This window comes from Argopecten irradians, chromosome 6 (genome assembly GCF_041381155.1).
Source record: "Argopecten irradians isolate NY chromosome 6, Ai_NY, whole genome shotgun sequence".
In the NCBI taxonomy this organism is placed as follows: domain Eukaryota; kingdom Metazoa; phylum Mollusca; class Bivalvia; order Pectinida; family Pectinidae; genus Argopecten; species Argopecten irradians.
In genome coordinates, this window is record NC_091139.1 from 47,837,625 (window position 1) to 47,864,644 (window position 27,020).

Sequence of the window (27,020 nt, forward strand, 5' to 3'; positions counted from 1 at the left end):
CCAAGATTTACCTCCCCCAAGCCGAGACCACTTCCTGTACGCTTTGATGATGAAACAGTTTGTGTATCACCACCGCCAATGCCTAGTGATAGAACTAGACCATTTACAACCTACCCTACAGAAACGACATTTAGAAATATATCCCCTGATGAGAATATTAATTCATCAAACTCAAACACTGTAATACAATCCGTTGTTCAACATTTAAGGAAACCTGTAGCTGAGGTAAGGAAATTCGGTGGAAATCCTCTTGAGTACCGTAGATTCCTTCACCAATTTAACGCAAAGGTTGTTGTCAACACCATGGATGATGATGAGAGAATGAATTACTTGGAACAACTCACCACGGATGAAGCACATAGGGTTGTATCTGGATTTGGACACCTTAGAGGCGAGAGAGCGTATAAGGCAGCGATGTGTGAACTAGAGGAGCGGTATGGAGATGAAGAAGTAATAGCTACAGCTTTTATTGGAAAGGCATTGAATTGGCCTCATGTACGCGCGGGAGATGCTAAAGCCCTTGATGAGTTTGCTCTATTCCTGGTCGAGTGTCAGAATGCAGTTGAGTCTATCAACATCCTCGAATATTCCGAGAACATCAAAAGACTGATGTTGAAGCTTCCCTTCCACCTACACGACCTAAGAAGATGAACGATCCAGCATTTGGAAGTTTAGCTGTAGGAACTCAGGCAAAGGGCCAATCCAAACAGTCATCAGAAAAGAAGAAGTCTAGTCAAATAGCTAATGCTACTAGTACTACTGAAGTGTCTACAACGAAGTCAGAGTCAGAATCTCAGAATAAATGCTCATACTGCAATATGAAGTCTCATTCACTTGATAAATGCAGAAAAATCATAGCCAAGGACATGAAGGAACGGTATGATCACATTAAGGAAAATGGTCTGTGCTTCGGCTGCTTGAGGAAAGGTCACATATCAAAGACGTGTAAGAACCGATCAACTTGTAATGTGTGCGGTAAGAGACACCCTTCTATTCTGCATAATGATTCGATGAAAGCCACCAGTGACAACAACAGATCACAGGATTCTGATAAAGCAAATTCTAGAGACATAGAAATCCCAAGTGTTAGTACTGGTTACACTTTTGCAGTGGACGATCAATCAGCTGGTGATGTATCGAGTGCTATGGCGATTATTCCTGTGAGAATTAAACTGAAGAGTAAACCACACAGTGTTGAGACATATGCATTCCTGGACACAGGAAGTAGTGCTTCATTTTGTACTGAGAAAGTTATGAGACAACTTGGAGCCAGTGGAAAAAGGACACAGCTTACACTGAGTACTATGGGAAAGCCATTTCAGATGAAAACATACGCCATCAACGGTATGCAGGTAAGCGATATGAACATGGATAATATCATTGACTTACCAAAGGTTTTCACTAAAGAATCAATGCCTGTAAATAACAGTCATATTCCTACGAAGGAGGAAATATCGAAGTGGGAGCACCTAGCCCAGATTTCGCTTGACCGACCCCATGTGGAGATAGGCCTGATGCTGGGTAGTAATGTTCCGGATGCTTACACCCCTACACAAGTTATTGCTGGACCAAGTGGATCGCCGCATGCTACTAAAACCAAACTTGGATGGGTGATCTGGAATGTTATACGAAACAACGATTCGGTGGAGGTGAACAGATTACACATAGAGAATGAGACAACAGAGAGTTTAGAGGACATCGCGAAGAAATCAATCAACATGGATTTCCCGGAACGTCTCATTGATGACAAGAGAGAACCCTCGAGAGAGGATAAAGACTTCATGAGACAAGCAGAGCAGTCTATTCATCTAGACAATGGACACTACTATTGTGTATCACTACCCTTCCGTGATAAGAACATTGTTTTGCCTGACAACACATCGATGGCCAGGAAGAGGCTACATGGCATCAGAAACAAATTCATGAAGGATCCAAAGTTCAAGGAGGATTATACCAATTTCATGAAGGTTTTTCTTGAAAAAGGATATGCAGAGCCTGCACCCCATGACGGAGAGAAGGGTAAAGTTTGGTTTATACCTCACCATGGTGTCTACCACAAGCAGAAGAACAAGATCAGAGTGGTGTTTGACTGTTCTGCGCAGTATCAAGGCATTTCCTTGAATAACAACTTGCTACAGGGTCCCGACCTGACCAATAATCTTCTTGGTGTATTATTAAGATTTCGAGAAGAACAAGTGGCTGTAGTTGGAGACATTGAGGCGATGTTTCACCAAGTCAAGGTTCCAGAATATGAGAGAGACTTCCTTCGATTTTATTGGTGGCCAGATGGTAACATAGAAGAGGAGCCTAGAAGCTACAGGATGACAGTCCACTTGTTTGGGGCCACATCCTCTCCCAGCATATGTAACTATGCTCTCCAAAGAACAGTAGAGGACAGCAAAGATACCGTTAACCAAGACGTTCAGGATATTGTCAAGAGAAGCATGTATGTTGATGACTGCCTAACGTCAGCCTGTACAGAAAAGAAAGCGGTAAGCTTAGTTGAGGACATTACAAAGATATGCAAAGCAGGAGGTTTTCGGATAACCAAGTGGTTAAGCAACAACTCAGATGTGATTGACTCCATTCCTGAAGAGGAACGCGCGAAAGTTACAAAGCTATGGAGTCTCGACAGCGAACCACCTATCGAAAGAGCTTTAGGTGTATACTGGTTTGTGGAGAAGGATTCACTCGGATTTCAAATTCATTTGAGGAACATACCAGCCAATAGAAGAGGTATGCTGTCAATTACCAGTTCAGTGTATGATCCCCTTGGAATAGCATCACCCTTCGTGTTGAAGGCCAAGTCCATTCTTCAAAGACTTTGCAAGAACGGAGTAGGATGGGATGAGGAGATATCAGGAGAAGATTTGAAAGATTGGAATGACTGGCTGAACCAGCTTCCAGATCTTGAGCATGTAAGCATTGATCGATGTTACAAGACAGGCAGCCTAGGAAAGGTTACTTCTTGCCAACTTCATGGCTTCGCAGACGCAAGCAACGTAGGATTTGGAATGGTATTCTACTTACGGTTTATAGACAGTGTTGGACAGATTCACTGTTCTTTCGTCTTTGGGAAGGCAAGAGTCGCTCCATTAAAGACCATTACGATACCAAGAATGGAACTCACTGCGGCTGCGTCACTGGTTAAGCTATGTAAACTTGTACAAGACCAACTTACGTACAGCATAGACAAAGTCTCGTATTGGACGGATAGTACTTCAGTCCTGAGGTATATCAACAACAGGAACTTACGGTTTCACACTTTTGTCGCGAACCGAGTTGCAGTCATTCATGAAGCAACAGAAGAGGACCAATGGCATTACGTAAACACTAAACAGAATCCAGCCGATTGCGCCTCACGAGGTATGAGTGTTCAGAAGCTTTCTCAGAACGATACTTGGTTCAGAGGACCAGAATTTCTTTGGAAGCCCGAGTCTGAGTGGCCAGTTATTGATATGAATGCAGACGCAGAAGTAGATGACCCAGAGGTGAAGAAAACTGCATGTGTAGTAGCTAGTGTCCACAGAGAAGTGAACAACGGCATGGAGAAGCTACTGAATCATTATTCAGACTGGTCTAAGTTGAAAAGAGCTGTAGGTTGGATTCTTCTTGCTATGGACAATCTGCGTACCTCTGCGGAAAAAACGAAGAAGATAAAGGACAATGCTGAATTATCAGAAAAGGATCCTACAAGGAGAGAGCAAAAGTTACAAGCAGCCATTGCGATTGAAAGACGGAACAGAGTTCGGAGAGGAGCTAAGAACTTGCGTAATGTTCGTCTTAGCACACAGCTACTAGAGAGGGCAGAAACAGCTTTGATCAGTTACGAGCAACGCAAATTCTTTACAGAGGAGTTTGAGGTTCTTCAGACATCTCATGATGGCTCACAATCACCAAAATTGAAAGGATCATCAGTACTGCGAAAACTTGACCCATTTATAGAAGACGGCTTATTGCGCATAGGCGGAAGACTTCAAAGAGCAGATCTACCATACGACGCTAAACACCCTCTAATTCTTCCTAAGGATTCAATAGTTTCAGGACTACTCATTAGAGATGCTCATAAAGCATGTGGACATCTTGGTAAGAATACAGTGCTTGCATTCCTGAGACAACAGTACTGGATCATCGGTGTTCGGACACGCTTGAAGTCTATATTATCAAAGTGCGTCATTTGCAGAAAGTACAGAGCTCCGCGTTGTCAACAGAAAATGGCTGACTTACCAGAAGAACGTCTGGCATCCGATGAACCTCCTTTTAGCAGAGTTGGCATGGACTTTTTCGGTCCTTTTGAACTGAAACGCGGAAGAAGCATTGTTAAGAGGTATGGGGTGATATTCACCTGCCTTGTTACCCGTGCAGTACATCTGGAGGTAGCAGCATCCCTAGATACAGACTCCTGCATAAATGCCATTCGTAGACTTATTGCGCGTCGCGGGAAGCCTACATTTATTAGATCTGACAATGGAACGAATCTTGTCGGTGCCGAAAGAGAGTTAAAAGAGGAGATTCACAAATGGAACCATGGAAAGATACACCATGACGTGTTACAGCATGGTGTTCACTGGGAATTCAATCCACCTTCAGGTTCCCACTTTGGAGGGATATGGGAAAGACTCATAAGATCAACTAGACAAGTGTTGTATGGCCTCATGAAAGAACAGAACATTAAATTGGATGATGAGGGTCTTGCTACGTTTTACTGTGAGGTTGAAGCAATACTTAACGGGCGACCACTAACCACTTCTTCGGACAGCGTGAATGACCCCAATGTTTTGACCCCGAACCATCTTTTGCTACTTCGTCCAGGAGAATGGTTTCCCCCAGGTGTCTTCGAGAAAACGGACAACTACTGCAGAAGAAGATGGCGCCAAGTCCAATACCTGGCACATGTGTTTTGGAGACGATGGACTGGAGAGTACCTACCGATGTTGCAGAAGCGCCAGAAATGGTTAAAAAGGGAACGTAATATTCGGATTGGTGACTTAGTGTTGATCGCGGATAACTTGCCTAGACATGCATGGAACTTGGGAAGGATCCAGGAAGTCGTGAAAGACAAAAACAATTTTGTGCGCATTGTCAAAGTGAAAACCGCCACAAATGTGTTGACGCGGCCCGTCGCGAAACTTGTTCTCATTCTGGAGTCAGACATTTCCGATTAGATATTGGATCAGTAACTTTGAGTGATTTCGGACATGAATGGATCAGTGTAATTTATCAAACATTTTTGTGTAAAGTTAATTTTACTAAGATTGGAATTATATATGTATACGTTTACTTATTCAAAATAGGCCTATGTGTCATTGAGGTAATCTCGGTATGAGCCTCGATTAGGGGCGGGAATGTAAGGGCCTATTTAAGTAATTCCGGATCCAGGTAGGTTCCGGTACCAACTTTAGTAATTCCGGATTTGTTTTTAATACTAGTGTAATAGGGAGGGTTTTCCACACAAGAGACCCGGAGGGGCGATCCGACTGTAGCTCCCGTTATATGTATAAGTCCCAAATCGTGATCGTATAGTATTTTTAGTATACAACAGAGTCCACAGTCGTCACAAATCCTCTCCGGATCCCGTTTCCTCCACAGGTTACAGGCCTGTATCACAACAGGTTCGATCTCTAGGATGTAGCGGAAGCACAGATACTAATCCAATAACTCAACTAGGTAAATACAGGTACAAATAACTATTTATTATATAGAGACAAGTAATATAGAATTGATAAAGAATATATTTACAATAGTGCCTGATGTAGACAACTTACAGTAAGAGAAATAAGCATACAGTCGTCGTATATGTAGTGAAACCCTAATCATATAGATACAGAACAACAAGACCATGTGTTCCCAAACACAGTCCAACAACACCTAACGGGAGACAACCGACCTACCAAATGTTCCCAACTCTAAGAGACATAACTAACTGCGTAAATAGGTTTCCTATGGATGTCTAAGCCCTAAGCCCCTGACGATCCCTTACTACACTGTGCGAAATAGGTTTCATATGGATGTCTAAGCCCTAAGCCCCTGACAATCCCCTAGAACGACACAAACCCTTGTTAGTCATGTAGCTCTAAGTATAATCCCAAATGGTAGTTCAGAGACCCCGCAAGTGTTGCACTGTTAACAGTGCACGGCGTGGTTCTGTCCCTAACCCATTCTCTCTAGTCAAGACCCAAAGCTTCCTTAGAAGCAGCCCCTTTTATAACGACACATCAACCCAGTACCCCAAAGTGACCACTGATTGGTCAAAGTCCGGACAGAGACCATATTTAGGTGAAACCGTTGCTACAACAACCCACATACACACTAAATATAACTTCCGCTTAAATACAGACAAAGCTCAACTTACTGATAAACACCTCCCACGTGTACCACACGTGTAGTCCGGCCAGCGGTCATCATCGGGGTGATCATGAGGACAACTAGGTTGATGAATGTGACTGCTAAACAGCAAACACACCCTAGATAAGACCTGTTCTCACGGTGTTCCCCTGAATTCGGGTCAAAGATACATAAACAGATCACTGAAGTGAAGACTTAGAAGAGTGCAATAACAAATATACATACTGTAGAAATAAATGCAACAATGATAGAAACCCGTTCTATCACACTCCTCCCCCCTAAGATCAAAGTACAATTTGACAACAAATTTGCTTTGTCTAAAATAACCTTAAATGTTACATGACCCCCTATAGGTAATGTGCATCCCTGCATCGTACATCCATTCTGACCTAGGATTCACCAAGATATTTGGTCAACTTTTACATCCCTGTAACCTTAGACCTGATTAACGACCATTCCACAGGAAACATATGCCCGAAGATATAGCACTACCATACCAATTGGTTCGAAATTAGGATGGTGTCAACTACAAACAACCCAAAGTAACAACAACACAACCTAAACAGAATCACTCTATAACCATGATAGACGTAAGCTCAATTAAAGATAACTATCTATATAAGCTTTAGTATTATTATCCAATAATGACTGAGTATACTACATGTGCATAGTCTTCCAACATCAGTATCCACAAATGTATCATAATAGAGCAGGCAGTACTGACCTCCATCATGTAACCAATGTATGTAAGCACCAATGTACATGTATATAATCACTATAAACTGTATAAGAAACATGAACAACCAACTAAGCTCGAAAATATCAACAAAATCCAGAGCTATGTCAAGTTTGGCTCTCTCATGACCCTAAATTTAACCAAAGTTCTTAAAAACCTACCAGTAGTATCAATACTTGGTTTACTAAACAAACACCTGCAAAGTAAGTGATATAAAATGTATAGCTGAAAATTGTGGCACTGTAAGATCCAATAGAAATAGATGTACAAAATCACATTATCACTTTAAGCTTCGCAATGTCTTTTCTGTTTCGAGGTTAATCCATTATCAAAAAAGAATAAATACAGTCAAAGTTCACTTTTAGTACAGTTCAATAACATTGGATATTGTTAATTTCACATGTGGTCCAACATCAACTCGGCTTTTGGTTCCTCTTCTCCTTCACGGAGGTACGTAACGTCTCCGTGTCGTCAGTACAGCTGACATCGTTTGATGATTTCCATAACGTCTGTTGAAATATGTGCGTTTCACAGAATACTCGTGCAGGTCCATTGTGTCTAGACATTGAAGTATGTGGTGAGGTCACTTCAGGACAAACGAGTGTTCATCCTCACAGGAGGGAACTCCAGTACTGGTCAGTTAGATCCGGTCAGGTAATCCGATATCCGTGGTACCCAAACACCAGTTCCTCTAGATCTGACCCTGGCCGATCAGATAAACAGCACTCCCCCTTAGGTGGTCTGACCCCCTTTCTATAGACCCCCTCCCAAGAGATACTATGGGAGTTCAGTTATAATATAATTGATTCACCCCACTAGCCTAACACTAGTTTGGATTATACGCACACAATTAATTAATCTAATTAAGACAAAGTTAAATTCAATACTGGCAACTGTTTGCAGTCGCTCTGATTGTTACACTTGTAGGTACCCCCTTCCCACATGGCATTGTTTACAGCATAACTATTTACAATTTAGTTATCTCGTTCCCTAAACATGTACAGTTTCCGAAACAACCTACAAGTATACACCCTAGTTACGGAGGATACCAAACCTTTGGTTTACTTGCTCTAACTACTTTAGCAGTCTGACAAAAGCCATCCTTTTCTAGTATCATCAATAGTCTTGAACAGACTGGTTTGTGTTTACTAGCAGTATCTTCAGGACAAATGGGGCTTAAGTTAGTTGACCTAATCATTCCAAGTAAAGCTAACAAAATGAACCCTATAGCTACCATGACAACCATAACCTTTACCAAGGTAACACCTTTGTGTGCTAGGCTAGCTTCATTTTCATCCTTGTTTAATACTTGAACATCCCTAGAGTCTTCTACTAACTCATTGTCCCGTTTATCAGTAGCAATGTTCTCAGTATTGCCGACCTGAAGTTCAAACGTTATTTCGTCATCTACCCTTGTAGATTGTTGACCCACTACCCTTGTAATTACAGGCTCTGTTTTATTTTCTCTCTCGTTAGATTCAACCTGCTGTTCTATACTCATAACAGAGAGAATTAGTTTATTACACTCAAAATTTTGTCTGCTTAGCTGTACATCCCCCTTATTTGTCTCTAAAATGGCATTTTCTAATTGAATGGAACTACAATGTGCTGACAAGAAATCCATTCCCAGTATCCCAGACAAATTCTTAACTTTTGAAACTACAAAGTTCTGTATGAACACAGATTGTCCCATTTTAAACACTAAAGGAATACACCCCTTTACCTCGAGTTGGTTCCCGTCGGCTGTGGTGAGATTTGTATCAAATCTCTGTAGCGACTCTACATCTAGCCTCAACTTTATAAACTCGTCAAAGGATAGAACAGAAACCGGGGACCCAGTATCTATCAGCATTCCACATGTTACCTGTTGTACTTGCACCTCTGCATACAGACAACCTATGCCTGAACGTACATTTTGTAACCCTAATGGAACTTGGCCCGATACTTTTCCCTCCCTTTCTAGTTTCCTTTCAGTTTTCTCCCAAATCCCCAACTCTGACTTAGAAATACCTATAGTATTTAATGTATTTGGACAGGCTGACGTCTCGGCCCTGATCCCAGCCCTAGTTAGTTTTTCTAACTGGCTAATTCTATCTTCTAGTTTCTGTAGGTTTTGTAACCTTTTACATTCTCGGACATAATGTCCTTCCTCTTTGCAAAATAAACAAGTACCTTTTTGTACTATATTTTCCCCATAATTCTTAGTGTGGGTTTTAAACTTCTTATCCTTACCCTTCTTACTGGACAATTTCTTATCTAACAAGTTACTTATTTGGTCCATTGTAAGAACTTGTTCTACAGCATTATTGGTTTGTACAGAACATACCGACTCAGACTCTACAGGTTTCTTGGGGGAATTACCTGCTACAGCCTCATATTCTACTGCAGAGGAAATAGCCTCATCCAAAGTGCTAGGATGGCTGAAAGTTACTTTCTTTCGCATTTCAAAATTATGTAGGCCGTTAACAAACTGGTCTACCACCTGACATTCCAGGTAATGGTATGGGATTTCAGGGTAGGCTAGGAGGGCAGTTCTCCTTAAATCATATCCAAAATCAGACGCAGTTTCGTCCTTACCCTGTTTACGCTCCCTAAAAGTAAATCTATGAGCCACACTCCTTTCTTTAGGATTGAACCTTTGGGTGAGGCATTGTTTTATCGACTGATAATCTGACAACTGCACAACAGTAAGGTTACTCAATATTCTCTGGGCTGTTCCCTTTAAACTTATACTTAACTGTTGGGCCTTTTCTATGTCTGTCCACCCGTTCCAGGCAGCTACCTGTTCAAAATGAACGATGTAATCCTGCCAATCACAGCTTTGACCATCGAATGTGTCAGGGTGTCTCTCTTTTCTTCTAACCCTACTAGGAGGTACAAGAGGTACATATGAACTGGTTTCCAGTCCCGATACCTCATTATTACTATCCTGATCATGCAAGAAACCCTTCTCCATGATAACAATAGTTCCTTAAACATATGCCACCCAACAATATCCAGATAAAACTAAAAACAGCGTACATATAACCTTAACACTAGTAGACTGTCTATCACTAGAGGCCTTGAATATTCTAGAGATAAAGCACCTACCACGTCACAAATAAAGTTTAAATCATACTATATTTGTATATAAACGCTTGGTAAATAAATGTTACAAAAACACAAGTTTTGAGAAATTGGATAATGTAATCAGTACTTACACAACTACATCCTGGTCACACGCACCATTCTGTAATAGAATGGTGCTTTCCACATGAGACCCGGAGGGGCGATCCGACTGTAGCTCCCGTTATATGTATAAGTCCCAAATCGTGATCGTATAGTATTTTTAGTATACAACAGAGTCCACAGTCGTCACAAATCCTCTCCGGATCCCGTTTCCTCCACAGGTTACAGGCCTGTATCTCAACAGGTTCGATCTCTAGGATGTAGCGGAAGCACTGACACTAATCCAATAACTCAACTAGGTAAATACAGGTACAAATAACTATTTATTATATAAAGACAAGTAATACAGAATTGATAAAGAATATATTTACAATAGTGTCTGATGTAGACAACTTACAGTAAGAGAAATAAGCATACAGTCGTCGTATATGTAGTGAAACCCTAATCATATAGATACAGAACAACAAGACCATGTGTTCCCAAACACAGTCCAACAACACCTAACGGGAGACAACCGACCTACCAAATGTTCCCAACTCTAAGAGACATAACTAACTGCGTAAATAGGTTTCCTATGGATGTCTAAGCCCTAAGCCCCTGACGATCCCCTACTACACTGTGCGAAATAGGTTTCATATGGATGTCTAAGCCCTAAGCCCCTGACAATCCCCTAGAACGACACAAACCCTTGTTAGTCATGTAGCTCTAAGTATAAACCCAAATGGTAGTTCAGAGACCCCGCAAGTGTTGCACTGTAAACAGTGCACGGCGTGGTTCTGTCCCTAACCCATTCTCTCTAGTCAAGACCCAAAGCTTCCTTAGAAGCAGCCCCTTTTATAACGACACATCAACCCAGTACCCCAAAGTGACCACTGATTGGTCAAAGTCCGGACAGAGACCATATTTAGGTGAAACCGTTGCTACAACAACCCACATACACACTAAATATAACTTCCGCTTAAATACAGACAAAGCTCAACTTACTGATAAACACCTCCCACGTGTACCACACGTGTAGTCCGGCCAGCGGTCATCATCGGGGTGATCATGAGGACAACTAGGTTGATGAATGTGACTGCTAAACAGCAAACACACCCTAGATAAGACCTGTTCTCACGGTGCTCCCCTGAATTCGGGTCAAAGATACATAAACAGATCACTGAAGTGAAGACTTAGAAGAGTGCAATAACAAATATACATACTGTAGAAATAAATGCAACAATGATAGAAACCCGTTCTATCACACTAGTCACGCCACCTATTATGGGATATCGGGAACGCTAGCTAAGCATGGTGCGATTGAGATCAACAGCGGAAACGATACGGTAGGCTAGGAGATCACTGAACATACAATCATAATTTGTCAAGACTTTAATTATATCATATAAGTGCTAATTATTGATTCTGATGTACATTTGGATGTAATTTGCTATTTTTATTGTGATATATTGAGTCATATGTGTGCGCGTTAGTTTGTTTACAATGTGATGCCGCGCTTGTTAGATTCATATGTGTAACTTTGTGTATTACTTGTTAATTACAGTCAATCTGTTCTATTCAACGATGAACTTGAATTGTCGGCGTTATTTGTTGATATCTGAGACGCACAGTGGTTCCCGGAAACAAAACCCCAGTACGTCATTAATTTGTGTATCGTGGTTACCGTAAACAGAACCCTAGTCCGTCATTAATAAGTGTATCGTGGTTCCCGGAAACAAAACCCTAGTACGTCATTAATTAGTGTATCGTGGTTACCTGAAACAGAACCCTAGTACGTCATTAATTAGTGTATCGTGGTTCCTGGAAACAGCACCCTTGTACGTCATTAATTTGTGTATCGTGTTAACCGGAAACAGCACCCTTGTACGTCATTAATTAGTGTATCGTGGTTACCGGAAACAGAACCCTAGTCCGTCATTAATAAGTGTATCGTGGTTCCCGGAAACAAAACCCTAGTACGTCATTAATTTGTGTATCGTGTTAACCGGAAACAGCACCCTAGTCCGTCATTAATTAGTGTATCGTGGTTTCCGGAAACAGAACCCCAGTACGTCATTAATTAAGGCCTCGTGGTTCCCGGAAACAGAACCCTAGTACTGGAATTTTAAACGTTCTAAATGCAGTCACGATTTGATTTAAATTAAAGGCGCAGCTGTCCTGTCCTTAAACATTTTAGTTTTATTTATTTTAATTATTCAGAAGTGTTAATATCAAAAGTCTTGAAAGTGTTAATTATTTGAATATACTAATTAATTAATTTGATTTTATCTTGATCAACATTACGTGGGTGGGTGGGTGTACATTTAGTTGCAAAACATCTCTCATCCTACATTACCATCTTCTGATGGTTTCAATAAATTTAGGCCTCTTAGATCACTTTTGAAACCGCAAAAATACTAGTACGCGCCTTAATATATCAGGGTTCCATCCCTTTCAGACTTCTAATTTTACGCTACACGCGTGCTCACGATATACGATATTGGCCGTTGGCCTTAAGTGATGAAGCTGTCACGACGGTAAGTACGGCGATAGCAAGCTCCATTAAGTGTATGATATCTAACCTCTCTGGCAATCAGTTAAAATATCACTACTCCAAGGAAAGATGGCAGAGTCTGAGGGATCAATACACCAAGGCCATCAAATAACGGTCTTCTACATCCAATAGTCACCACCACAAAGTTTTATTTTTTTAATTTTTGTTAATCATTTCTACCAGTAAAGCTCAAATCCTAATCCATTTGTCACTTTTATAGCATGTTCATAGCATCATAAATCAAAATAAAAGATGTGTACATTTTGTAGCATGGTTAGAAATGAAACAAACATCAGCACTAAATTTTGAGCTAAGATACAAAGTTTATACGGTCGCCTGATAAACAGAATATTTAATCTAAAGGAATAAAACCCCAGAACATATATTAGTACACTGTGTTTTATTGCATAGAAATAAAGTTTCCCCGTGGATAACTGAGGATATATTTCAATCTAAACAGTATTTCTTCCCGTTTACATGAATCAAACTGCAATTCCTACGAGAAGTATGTTGTCGTACTGTAAATACACTTTGTACATATACTCACCTTCGATCTAGAGCATTTTTAATATCTATTTTAACTTATTTATTGCTTTGTCGAAGTTAGGACTTGTTTTATTACATATTGTCATGAAAATGGTAAAAGCTTTGAATGCAATATTTAAAATTGTCTCCAGCAAAAGCAAGTAGTCTACCTCATAACCCGCAATCTTCTGTATATTTACGACTGCTAAACACACGCAAGAATCTCGTTCCATTGAAATACAACAAGATTGCGGAAGAATGCGTTCTGTCGATGTTACTAACCATCCTTTTACTGTATCCCAAAATATAGCCCAGTTTATCTCTCCCTCAAACATTATAGGGTCAACATTTCCTTCTTTTAATTGATCACAGTGTAGGCATTAAACCAAAGTTCATCGTTTATGTACAAATCATTCAGCTTAAACCTTAATGGTGATACACTAAAGAATGATAATCTAAAACAGTAAAACTGACAATGTAAAGACATACACTGTATGTCTCCACCAAAGTAAATTTAAAAAGATGTTCTTCTAACGTGGACAAGGCTTAATCTTAAGAATAAGATAATAAAAACACAGAAAAAGAACATCAGGAAATTTCCTCTGTGGTGGAATAATACACATTAGGCAATTGGCTAGGAGGGTCCAACATCCCCCCCCCAACCTCCGAACCAATATTTTTCATTTAACTCTTATGACCCACTGATCACAAATCAAAATGTAAACATTGTATAACGTAAGTTGGGATGAACTTCCTGTTATGACGTCATCAAGATAACCGCTATCTCGAATTACACTTAAAAAATGAAACCAAAATAGTCATTACATTGACATTTTTCACCCGAAGAAGACAAATGAGGTATCAAAATGACCATAATAGAATAACAAATACATATCAGGACCAAATAATCCAATATATGTAGTGATTTCTACGCAGAAAATGAAAAAAATCGGATTTTAAGCTCAAAAATGGTGAAATTTCAGCAAATTTTTCATATTTGGCTTGACGCAGCAAAAATGTTTCCCAACAGCAAACTATTACTTCTAAACAGTTTTTTAATCACTTATCAATCAGTTTAAATAACAAAAACAAAATATAATGTTTACATTGTATTAGTTCCGGTTACGCCGTCATTAAAATGGTCGCCATCTCGAATTTCACTAAAAGTGAAAACTAGTCACAACATTGACATTTTTTAAATGAAGCAGACAAATGAGGTATAAAAATGACAACAATAGAACAACAAATACACATCAAGACCAAATAATCCAATATATGTAGTGATTTGTACGCAGGAAATGAAAAAATAAGATTTTAAGCTCAAAAATGGTGATTTTTCAGCAAATGTTTCTTCTTTGGCTTGACGCAGCAAAAATGTTTCCTAACAACAACTTATTGTTCGTAATCAGTTATTTGATCTCTTATCAATCAGTAAAAAGAACAACAAAAACAAAAATATATAGAAATGCAAAAGAGAATTATTTTTATACCCTCATTAGGTTTTCAAAACATCAACGGGTGCGTATAATGGGCATATGCTATTTTTCGAACGACACTATGTACAGTTTCCTGGTGTATCATAATTTTCTTAAACAGAACATTGAGTATTTATAAGTAGACAAAATAATGTAATGTTGACAGAATATCTAGGTGGGACAAGTCACATTTCAACATAATCCATTTTCATGTTTTAAATTTTGGTGATTAGCTTCTACTGATAGTGTAACAAATGTAACCTAAGCTAAGCATGTGTTTCTGTTAATATCATTAACAGTTTCCAGAACGTTTGTGTCTTTGAAAATCAGCACATTCATTGTTTATTTCCTATGCATAGCATAAGCAAAATGTCAGATGGTTACTACACTGTCACATGTTTCTTTCATTGGTTCTTAATGATAACACATTATCTTAGACCAGACTTAGACATTATGACAGATAGATGTCTGGTTTAGGCAGACATCTATCTGTCATAATGTCTAAGTCTGGTGTCAGGGCCAGAGTATCTCGGGCTACCCTATAATGAGTCACTTCAATGAAATCCTACTTCCATTATGAGCTAATACAACTGAAGTGTAAAATCTGAGTTTTTACACTTAGAATGCAAAGTTTAAGTAACTGACATTGATAGCTTCATTACAGAATAGCTTAGGTGGACATCGGATTATACTACCAGTCAACAAGAGACATAGGTAGATTGGTAACAGACTATATGATATAATCAAAACCTCTCCACAATTTTACCTCATACAACGATGCTGACCAAAGACATATCTTATCCAATTCAACTAAATACAATGTATAATGTGTATATGCTTGAAAAAGAGTGATTTATGCTATTCATGACCCTATGAAATACCATATTGCTTATAACCAGGGTAAAAATGTATTCTACATGGTTTGTCCAGTTTTGTCGAAATCTTCTTCGATTTTCGTTTTCTTTTTAACAACTTTGATTCACATACCTTTAATTTCACCAAAAACATTTGATGAAGTCTCAAGCTTTGAGTACCTTGAGTACTCTGATTTTACAAGGCTTGTTTCAAGAAAAACATTACTGTAGTAAAGGACTTAGTGAAGTATAATGATACACTTACTTTTTACAGTTTTGATGAATTCATACACATTTATCAGTTTAATACATTTTTTTAGAATATCGTAGTTTATTATCTGCTATCAGAAAATATCTGAATGAAGCGGACTCAGAAAATTGTCAGATAGAATATCCTTTTATTCCTACTAATATCGAATATTTCATGAGGAATGTAAAAGGCTCAAAGGATCTGTACAATATAATGATAAAAAATATTACTCCTACAGGGAGGAGAAAATGGGAAGACTTAGTTCAGTAAAATCGTTTGAAATGGGTTGATATTTATAAAATTTCCTTTGCAGTAACAAGAAATTCTAAGCTCCAGTGGTTCCAATATAGCCAATATAGATTAATACATTATATCTTGACCACAAATTCTTCACTGTTTAAAATAGGATTGTCTGCCTCGCCTCTCTGTCCTCTTTGCAATCTTGGAACAAAGTTTGTAAATACTCTTTGACGCACTGATTATTCCATTTCCACTAGAGAAAAAATCTTTTTTTTTTAGTTTTATTTTACAATATCACAATCAGATTTCATACAAAATAGTAATTCTCATTTTGATTAAGTACTATTTATACAAGTGTAGATGTATCCATAAAAGATTAAATCCATATGTAGCAATCACGGAAATCAAGGAAAACTATAATAACCAAGGTGAACAAGAAGTATTGATGCTTGGGAGGCTGGAAATCATTTTTGTTTATACTCGATAAGGATTATAATTTATATACTAAAGTCTGCTTGAAAAACGTAAAATGTGTTAAAGGGGAAGTAACCCTTTCTAACGCATTTTATGTAGCAGCGTATAAAGTACCCAATCCAAATAGTACAAGCGATGAACTCGGGGTTTCTAGAATGTAAACTCCTATTTATTGGCAAATAAAGTAAGCATGTTGTTTATCGACAAAATAAAGAAAGCATATTGTTTATCGGCAATAATAGTAAGCATGCTGTTAATCGACAATATAAAATCAACCTGCTCCTTATCCGCAGTATAAGGTAAATATTGTTTATCAGCAGTATAAAGTAAGATTGTGTGAAGTTTGGACAAATTTTGTTGGTGTGTTCTCAAGTTATCGACCGGAAACTAATTTTTTTCAAGCAATATATTTTTAGTATCAGTGACAACAGGTAACAATAGTGAATACAGCTAGGGGTTTAAATTGGGGTCAAAAGGTCAACTACAAAGGTCACTGTTAGGTCCTACTAAAAAGAAATGTTTCACAAATTAGGACGATAACTTATGAAAACATCAACAGAATATATTCAACTGAACTTCATACAATGACAGCACAACTAAGCAATAATAACTTGCCATAGATTAGAAAATGTAATTGACGGCAGGGTACGTGTGTTGCTAGCAAAACTTACTGTACGCTTGTTTATATCTAGACTTCTAAAATAGGCTATGGACACTCTGGTGGGTTCAAATTGATATAAACTGTAACGTATTAGCATACCCTCGTGGTCGTTTCTATTGTGTGTTTGAAAGAAAATGTAGACAATATTGAATATATAAATCTTATCAACATTAAGTCGTTAATTGCGACGCCCCTTTTTTACGAAGTCACATTATAGAGGATTTCAGAAAAGATAGCGTGACGTCACAGAAAGTGTACACCGGTTCCTCAAAGATACAGACACAGTATATATATATATATATATATACAGACACAGTATATATATATATATATATATGGCGACTGATAAAAACAATAATAAATATGTACATTCCCGTTACACAATCGATACTTCGACAAAAAAGTGTACACTTCCGTACTTGCAAATTCTAAATTTGAAATAGTTTCTTTTTGTTTCACAGGTTACAGACATTTACCTTAATTTGAATATATATTAGGTACACTACATATAGATTGATAATTACAGATCGTAGTACTGTATATGCCGACCAAGATACATTGCGCACGGCTTCGAGAATCCTAAAATACTTAAAAAGTTTTGTTAAAAATATGATAAAAAGTAACTATAAACTGACTCATTTGTATGTTATAAACTTAATCCCAGAATTTCTGACGATTTTTTTAAGAAAAAGGACAGGTTCGAGGACAGCCCTGTGGAACCCCTGACATTACTGGGACGCTACTAGAGGAGACACCATCGATCACTACTGTTTGAGTGCGGTTGTTCAAGAACGCGGAGATCCAGTTTAAGGTGGAGGACTGGATGCCATAGAAATCCAGGTTGTATAGGAGGCGACGATGTGGCACTTTATCGAACGCCTTTGCAAAACCCAAAATGATGAGATCAGTTTGGATACCTTTGTTGCTGTTGGTAGCAAGATGGTGGATGAAATCAACCAGCTGGGACTCGCATGGTCGCGATTTGCAGAACCCATGCTGTAGATTGTTGAGGATATTGTTCGATTCAAGATGTTTCATGATGTTACTAGTAATGGTATGCTCCATGATCTTACAACATATGCAGGTTAGGGATATAGGTCTATAGTTACCCGGGTTGTACTTTCACCCTTTTTTATAAACTGCTCAATATAGTTCCAGTAGGACTTTCTCAGTTCTCTTTGTATTTTATGTTTTATTTCTTTGTACCTTAATGGACAATGTTGTTTTCTTTTGTATAACTTGTTTTTCTTATTGACGAGTCTTCTTATGGTGTTGGTGACTCAGGGGCGTTTGTGTTTGTATGTATAAGCATCTCGGTTCGGATGTTTTTTTTATCTATGGAAAATGTAAGCTGACTTCATAGTTCCCTCATAGTTTTAAGGATGTTGTTTTGGTCGTTTTTTATTAGCTCGCCTTTTCGAAGAATAGGGGGAGCAAATGTTGTCACCTCCGGCGTCGGCGTCAGCGTTGGCGTCCCATTTCACGTTAAAGTTTTTGAGCAAGTCTCTGTTTCTTCAATAGTTTAAGCTTTAGTCATCATAAATGTTTATGATTTTATTTTCCTAATGTGTATGAATGCTGAAAGTGATAATACAACCAATTTGGGGCCCTTTAGGTTTTTTTTGAGTCTGTTAATTTGTCATATTTCCATGTTAAAGTTTTTGAGCAAGTTTCTATTTTGTCTATTGTTTAAGCTTAAGTCATCATAAATATTTATGATTTTATTTTCCTAATGTGTGTGGATGCTGAACGTGATAATACAACCAATTTGGGGCCCTTAAGGGGGTTTTTGAGTCTGTTAATTTGTCATATTTCCATGTTAAAGTTTTTGAGCAAGTTTCTATTTTGTCTATTGTTTAAGCTTAAATCATCATAAATGTTTATGATTTTATTTTCCTAATGTGTATGGATGCTGAACGTGATAATACAACCAATTTGGGGCCCTTTAGGGGGTTTTTGAGTCTGTTAATTTGTCATATTTCCATGTTAAAGTTTTTGAGCAAGTTTCTATTTTGTCTATTGTTTAAGCTTAAGTCATCATAAATGTTTATGATTTTATTTTCCTAATGTGTGTGGATGCTGAACGTGATAATACAACCAATTTGGGGCCCTTTAGGGGTTTTTTGAGTCTGTTAATTTGTCATATTTCCATGTTAAAGTTTTTGAGCAAGTTTCTATTTTGTCAATTGTTTAAGCATAAGTCGTCATAAATATTTATGATTTTATTTTCCAAATGTGTATGGATGCTGAAGGTGATACATGTAATACAACCAATTTGGGGCCCTTTAGAAGGTTTTAGAGTCTGTTAATTTGTCATATTTCCATGTTTATATAGTAAATACTTGAACATCAACTTTTTCTGAATAGGCGAGCTTTGCTGTTCTCCAACAGCTCTTGTTTGATCCTAACTTGCCTTATTGTATCTAAACATCTTCCTTGGGGCATTTCTAATTCGCCTAAGTCAGATGTCAAGATCTATATATACCATGCCATGGTCTGCATTTCCAATCGGAGGTAAGGTACTGACTTTGTTTACATAAGATGTTGGTGAAGAGCAAGTCGAGGATTTTATCTTGTCTTGTTGTTTTATCTACAACCTGAGTAAGCCCTTGATCTTGTACCAACTAGAGAAGTGTATTATGAAGGCCAGAGTAGGGCTTACCTGGGATAGTGGAGTAGTTTGCCCGTCTATATCACCAAAGTTGAAGTTTCCTCCAGTCATATGATAGAGTTTGAATTTTTTAGTAACATTGATCTTTGTAGTTGACGTTTTGATCCCAAATTAAATTATCTCATATGCTACCATTATTTGACTTTAGATCAAAATCCATCGATTCGTTCTCAAGTTATCATCTGGAAACTAAAGACAGACAGACAGGAACTAACACTATAGTCCCCTCCAGTTTCACCGGCAAGGACTGAAAATTTGTAAAAAGTCATATTCTGCATGGTACATGTATATAATGCGTAAACATGGGTTTTAACGACACTTACAGAAAGCTCAAATGTGCAGCAATATAGCTGATTGCGGCACACTGATCTAAGTGCAGCAAGTTACTGCAGCAATGGAGCAGGTTAGTGTGGCTAGCAGCACCATTCTGGCACTATTGCCGCACTAATACTTTGTTGAAGCTATATTGCTGCAATATTGCGGCTTTTGTGCAAGAAACTTTTCTTTAAAAACCTGTGTGCAGGAATAGTGCCGCAAATTGTACTAGAAGCATCCTACACAGAAAACTTTAGGAAAGTTGCGGCAATATTGCAATATCGGAGGTAATGGAAACTTCTTCCATTGGATTTATGATAAGATACAAGTGGATCATCTAAGATGCAGTCTGATAGTGTCATTGGATTTGATAAGGTTTGTTGGTGAAATTTAAGCAATAAAATTGTTTTTATTGGTCTATAGACATTTTGCAGTCATGTACATGTATATAGCTTTGTTAAATTCATGTTTCCTGGAACAATAAATTTCATTTGATGCTGACAAGGTAATTCTTATCAAGATTAAGACCAATTTCATCACCAAATAAATTAAAATGGTCATTGCATAGTAGGTCCATACATGTACCAAGAATCAAAAGAATGACTCTTATGATTTTTCAAACTTTTCTGTTTATACATTTGTACTTGTTTAAATATAAACCAGGAAGCTAATTTTAACATTTTAACGCTATGGTGCCACAACTATGTGCGGCTTTGTTGCGGCAAATGTGTTTGCTTCTTTGGTGCAGCAAGTGTGTGCGGCAAACTCACTTGCATACATGTACGAAAAGTATGTATTGCCACAATATTGCTGCAACTATGTGCGGCTTTATTGCAGCAAATGTGTGCAGCTTTGGTGCGACAAGTATGTGCAGCAAACTCATTTGCATGCGAAAAGTATGTATTGATGCAATATTGCTGCAACTGTGTGCTAGAGGCCTTATATTTCTGTAAGGGGATATTCTACATATTATACATATAATGGGTATAAATAAACTGTAGAAATTATCTTAACCCTGTGGACGTGACAGAGTGAACAAATAGGTACGTACATTTTCTAGCCTTTACAAACTTGTTACAATAAATATCCACAGATTTCACAAACACAGAACAGAAAATAATCCTCCTTATATTATCAACTCCTTCACCTGCGTTTCACTTTGAAGCCAGTGTGTAATATCGTCTTGACGTATATAGCTAGCAATGCTCCTCCGTGTCTCCACCAACTCAAGCGATTTAAGTGAGTCAGAAGGTAATTTGGGAATACTGGCTTGCTGTTCTATTTCTCATTGTCCTCCGAAAAGTGCCTTCTTACCCTTACAAGGAAGGCGTTTTCATGTTAAGATGTGTCCTAACCTAAATTATAACATGCATCAAAGTAACTGACTACACGTATTCATGTCCTAGTAATCAAAACACAAAAGATATCAAATTGCAACAGAACACGTATGCTTTTATGAAAGCAAAACTAACAAAGCAGGTACAAGTTATAATAACACATTTATTTCCTTCCTTTTTTCTTCCACTTTTTCTTCTTCTCAAGTCTTGGCTTACTTCTGAGAGAAGCTATATGAATCTGATCCATCATTTTCAGTTGACTTTTTCTGTCATCTTTTACGTTTCCGACTGCATCTTTCGTCAAATCTGAAAATAAACAACACAAAAATGCAATTCATACTGTAGATAGAACCTAGGATCAATGATCAGAGTGAAGATTGGATCTTTCCTTCATGCAGTGAGACACTGACTGTAGTTGTCAGAAGACACACTATCCCCTTTTCCCATGCAGACATATTCATTTTTCACTCAAACCATGACATATCTATATGATCGTAAGCACAAAGGCTGATAGTTCTTTGAGATTATACTGTTTTTGTACATACGTGCTGTTTGAGGTATCACCAGTTTTCCAGTCCGTGTTGGGTATTTTCCAGAGAAGTTTTTTGGAATCACAGATGACTTCACCAGAGATTTCAGTTGTGCCTTCAGCTGCTGTAACTGCTGTTTATGTTGTGACTGCTCTCGAGAATCACCAAGATAATTCAGTCTGAAGTCAAAGTTAAGGTTCCATTGTTCTAGAGGAAAACATACCTTCCTAGCTGCTTTAAAAGTATATTGTATTTTTCATATAGTATTTTTTTCACAGTTAATGAAATCTCTTGTATCATACTTTTATTAAGATACAGGGTTTTCATAAATGTATTTTCAGAGTAGGAATAATCTAGATAATATTCATGTGAAATTAAAGGGTAAAAAGTTTTAATACAACATTAAGGTAAAAGGTAAATTAATCAGAAAATTTTAGTTAATGTAAGTCTCAGGTAAAAGATATATAAATCAGAAACCTCTAGTTAATGTAAGATTTAGGTAAAAAGTGAATTAGTCACAGAAATCTAATTATTAAATGTAGATCTGTAGTAAAATATAAATAAGTCACAGAAATATAATTATTAAATGTAAGTCTGTAGTAAAAGGTAAATAAGTCACAGAAATCTAATTATTCTAAAAATGTAAGTCTGTAGAAAAAGGTAGATAAGTCACAGAAATATAATTATTAAATGTAAGTCTGTAGTAAAAGGTAAATAAGTCACAGAAATCTAATTATTTTAAAAATGTAAGTCTGTAGTAAAAGGTAGATAAGTCACAGAAATATAATTATTAAATGTAAGTCTGTAGTAAAAGGTAAATAAGTCACAGAAATATAATTATTTTAAAAATGTAAGTCTGTAGTAAAAGGTAGATAAGTCACAGAAATCTAATTATTAAATGTAAGTCTGTAGAAAAAGGTAGATAAGTCACAGAAATATAATTATTAAATGAAGGTCTGTAGTAAAAGGTAAATAAGTCACAGAAATATAATTATTAAATGTAAGTCTGTAGAAAAAGGTAAATAAGTCACAGAAATATAATTATTAAATGAAGGTCTGTAGTAAAAGGTAAATAAGTCACAGAAATATAATTATTAAATGTAAGTCTGTAGTAAAAGGTAAATAAGTCACAGAAATGTAATTATTAAATGTAGATCTGTAGTAAAAGGTAAATAAGTCACAGAAATATAATTATTAAATGTAAGTCTGTAGTAAAAGGTAAATAAGTCACAGAAATATAATTATTAAATGAAGGTCTGTAGTAAAAGGTAAATAAGTCACAGAAATATAATTATTAAATGAAGGTCTGTAGTAAAAGGTAAATAAGTCACAGAAATATAATTATTAAATGTAAGTCTGTAGTAAAAGGTAAATAAGTCACAGAAATATAATTATTTTAAAAATGTAAGTCTGTAGTAAAGGGTAGATAAGTCACAGAAATATAATTATTAAATGTAAGTCTGTAGTAAAAGGTAAATAAGTCACAGAAATATAATTATTTTAAAAATGTAAGTCTGTAGTAAAAGGTAGATATGTCACAGAAATCTAATTATTAAATGTAAGTCTGTAGAAAAAGGTAGATAAGTCACAGAAATATAATTATTAAATGTAAGTCTGTAGTAAAAGGTAAATAAGTCACAGAAATATAATTATTAAATGTAGATCTGTAGTAAAAGGTAAATAAGTCACAGAAATATAATTATTAAATGTAAGTCTGTAGTAAAAGGTAAATAAGTCACAGAAATATAATTATTTTAAAAATGTAAGTCTGAAGTAAAAGGTAGATAAGTCACAGAAATATAATTATTTTAAAAATGTAAGTCTGAAGTAAAAGGTAGATAAGTCACAGAAATATAATTATTAAATGTAAGTCTGTAGTAAAAGGTAAATAAGTCACAGAAATATAATTATTTTAAAAATGTAAGTCTGTAGTAAAAGGTAGATAAGTCACAGAAATCTAATTATTAAATGTAAGTCTGTAGAAAAAGGTAGATAAGTCACAGAAATATAATTATTAAATGAAGGTCTGTAGTAAAAGGTAGATAAGTCACAGAAATATAATTATTAAATGTAAGTCTGTAGTAAAAGGTAAATAAGTCACAGAAATATAATTATTTTAAAAATGTAAGTCTGTAGTAAAAGGTAAATAAGTCACAGAAATATAATTATTTTAAAAATGTAAGTCTGTAGTAAAAGGTAGATAAGTCACAGAAATCTAATTATTAAATGTAAGTCTGTAGTAAAAGGTAGATAAGTCACAGAAATATAATTATTAAATGTAGATCTGTAGTAAAAGGTAAATAAGTCACAGAAATATAATTATTAAATGAAGGTCTGTAGTAAAAGGTAAATAAGTCACAGAAATCTAATTATTAAATGTAAGTCTGTAGTAAAAGGTAAATAAGTCACAGAAATCTAATTATTAAATGTAGATCTGTAGTAAAAGGTAAATAAGTCACAGAAATCTAATTATTAAATGTAGATCTGTAGTAAAAGGTAAATAAGTCACAGAAATCTAATTATTAAATGTAAGTCTGTAGTAAAAGGTAAATAAGTCACAGACATCTAATTATTTTAAAAATGTAAGTCTGTAGTAAAAGGTAGATAAGTCACAGAAATATAATTATTAAATGAAGGTCTGTAGTAAAAGGTAAATAAGTCACAGAAATATAATTATTAAATGTAAGTCTGTAGTAAAAGGTAGATAAGTCACAGAAATATAATTATTAAATGAAGGTCTGTAGTAAAAGGTAAATAAGTCACAGAAATCTAATTATTTTAAAAATGTAAGTCTGTAGTAAAAGGTAAATAAGTCACAGAAATATAATTATTAAATGTAAGTCTGTAGTAAAAGGTAAATAAGTCACAGAAATCTAATTATTTTAAAAATGTAAGTCTGTAGTAAAAGTTAAAAAGTCACAGACATCTAATTATTAAATGAAGGTATGTAGTAAAAGGTAAATAAGTCACAAAATTCTAAATATTAAATGTAAGTCTGAAGTAAAAGGTGTTTAAATAACAGAAATCTAATTAATTGCATCTCTACTAAATTGCATTTCGATAACAGATCTATTTTATAACTTAAGCAATTTTGTCTACGTGTAATGGGCAGTTATATGTTACTGGTTGTCGTATAGTGTCATATGACATTATGACCTTCAGAATCATTGAATACTAATCATGAGCTAACAACTCTCTTACACTAATACAAGGATACAGGTTTTCATCCAAATCTATGTCCACCTCCTTGGACGCTTTCTCAAACCAGTCGTTTTGTCTTTTCTGTTTGGACACACTGTAACAAATACATATTGAATTAATTTTTTAGACACACTAAAACAAATAAATACATGATGGTTTCATTGGTTTGGACACACTGAAATAAACAAATACGTAGTGAATTCATTTGTTTTGACATACTAAAACAAACAAATACATGGTAGATTCATTTGTTTGGACACACTAAAATACACGGTGGATAAATTTGTTTGGACATACTGAAACAAATATATGGTGGATTCATCTTTTTGGACACACCTAAAAAATTCATGGTAGTTTCATTTGTTTGGACACACTGAAACAAAGAAATACATTGTGGATTCATTTGTTTGGACACACTAAAACAAACAAATACATGGTGGACTCATTTGTTTGGACACACTAAAACAAACAAATACATGGTGGTTTCATTTGTTTGGACACACTAAAACAAACAAATACATGGTGGACTCATTTGTTTGGACACACTAAAACAAACAAATACATGGTGGATTCATTTGTTTGGGTACACTAAAATACACGATGGATTCATTTGTTTTGACATACTGAAACAAACAAAGAAATTCATGGTGGATTCACTTGTTTGGACACACTAAAATACACGATGGATTCATTTGTTTTGACATACTGAAACAAATATTTGGTGGACTCATTTGTTTGGGTACACTAAAACAAATAAATACATGGTGGATTCATTTGTTTGGGTACACTAAAACAAACAAATACATGGTGGATTCATTTGTTTGGACACACTAAAACAAACAAATACATGGTGGATTCATTTGTTTGGACACACTTAAAAAATACATGGTGGATTAATTTGTTTAGACACACTTAAACAAATACATGGTGGACTCATTTGTTTGGACACACTAAAACAAATAAATACATGGTGGATTCATTTGTTTGGACACACTAAAAAAATACATGGTGGATTAATTTGTTTGGACACACTGAAAACAAGAGGCCCAAAGGGCCTTAACGGTCATCTGATTACCTTGGTAATAGTAAAATTAATTATATATGGTGTCACTTTGTCAGGACCATGAAAGGATCATTTTCAATTTCTTTCAACAAATTTTATTTCAAACAAGAGGCCTTAGGGCCTTAACATATAGGAAATTAATTAGATATAGTGTCAAGGTAGCCATCTTCGATTTGGGATCAACCAAAGATGTAACAATACTATGTCGGGACCATGTCAGGATCATTTCATGCAAGTTTCAGCCAAATCGCACCAGTAGAAGAAGTTCAAAATGTGTTTTCAAGATGGTGGCTGTGGCGGCCATCTTGGATTTCAGATCGACCCAAAAAATAAGAACACTTTGTCAGGACCATGTCAGGATCATTTCATGCAAGTTTCAGCCAAATCACACTGGTAGAACTTGAGAAGTTCAAAATGTGTTTTCAAGATGGCCGCTGTGGTGGCCATCTTGGATTACGGATCAACCGAAAAATAACAACACTTTGTCGGGACTATGTCAGGATCATTTCATGCAAGAATCTGCCAAATCGCATTGGTAGAACTTGAGAAGAAGTTCTACATGTGTTTTCAAGATGGCGGCTGTGGCGGCCATCTTGGACTTGGGATTGACCCAAAAAATAGCAACACTTTGTTGGGACCATG

The 27,020-nt window shown here is 36.5% G+C and overlaps 2 protein-coding genes across 2 annotated transcripts in view; one reads left to right on the forward strand and one right to left on the reverse strand.

The window, feature by feature from the left end:
* Nucleotides 1-647: 647 nt before the first annotated feature.
* LOC138326574 (uncharacterized) lies at nucleotides 648-5,165 on the forward strand. Its single transcript, XM_069272673.1, has one exon. It carries the CDS (start codon nucleotides 648-650, stop codon nucleotides 5,163-5,165), a length of 4,518 nt encoding a protein of 1,505 aa, XP_069128774.1.
* Nucleotides 5,166-21,729: 16,564 nt separating this feature from the next.
* LOC138326575 (ATP-dependent RNA helicase DDX24-like) overlaps nucleotides 21,730-27,020 on the reverse strand; it is a 72,919-nt gene continuing 67,628 nt past the window's right edge. Inside the window, exons 15-17 of the mRNA XM_069272674.1 lie at nucleotides 25,332-25,409; nucleotides 22,130-22,293; nucleotides 21,730-21,890 (exon numbers count right to left, since the gene is read on the reverse strand). Of these exons, the coding sequence (XP_069128775.1) occupies nucleotides 21,748-21,890; nucleotides 22,130-22,293; nucleotides 25,332-25,409 (385 nt within the window). The 3' untranslated portion in view covers nucleotides 21,730-21,747. The remainder of the gene's footprint in view (nucleotides 21,891-22,129; nucleotides 22,294-25,331; nucleotides 25,410-27,020) is intronic.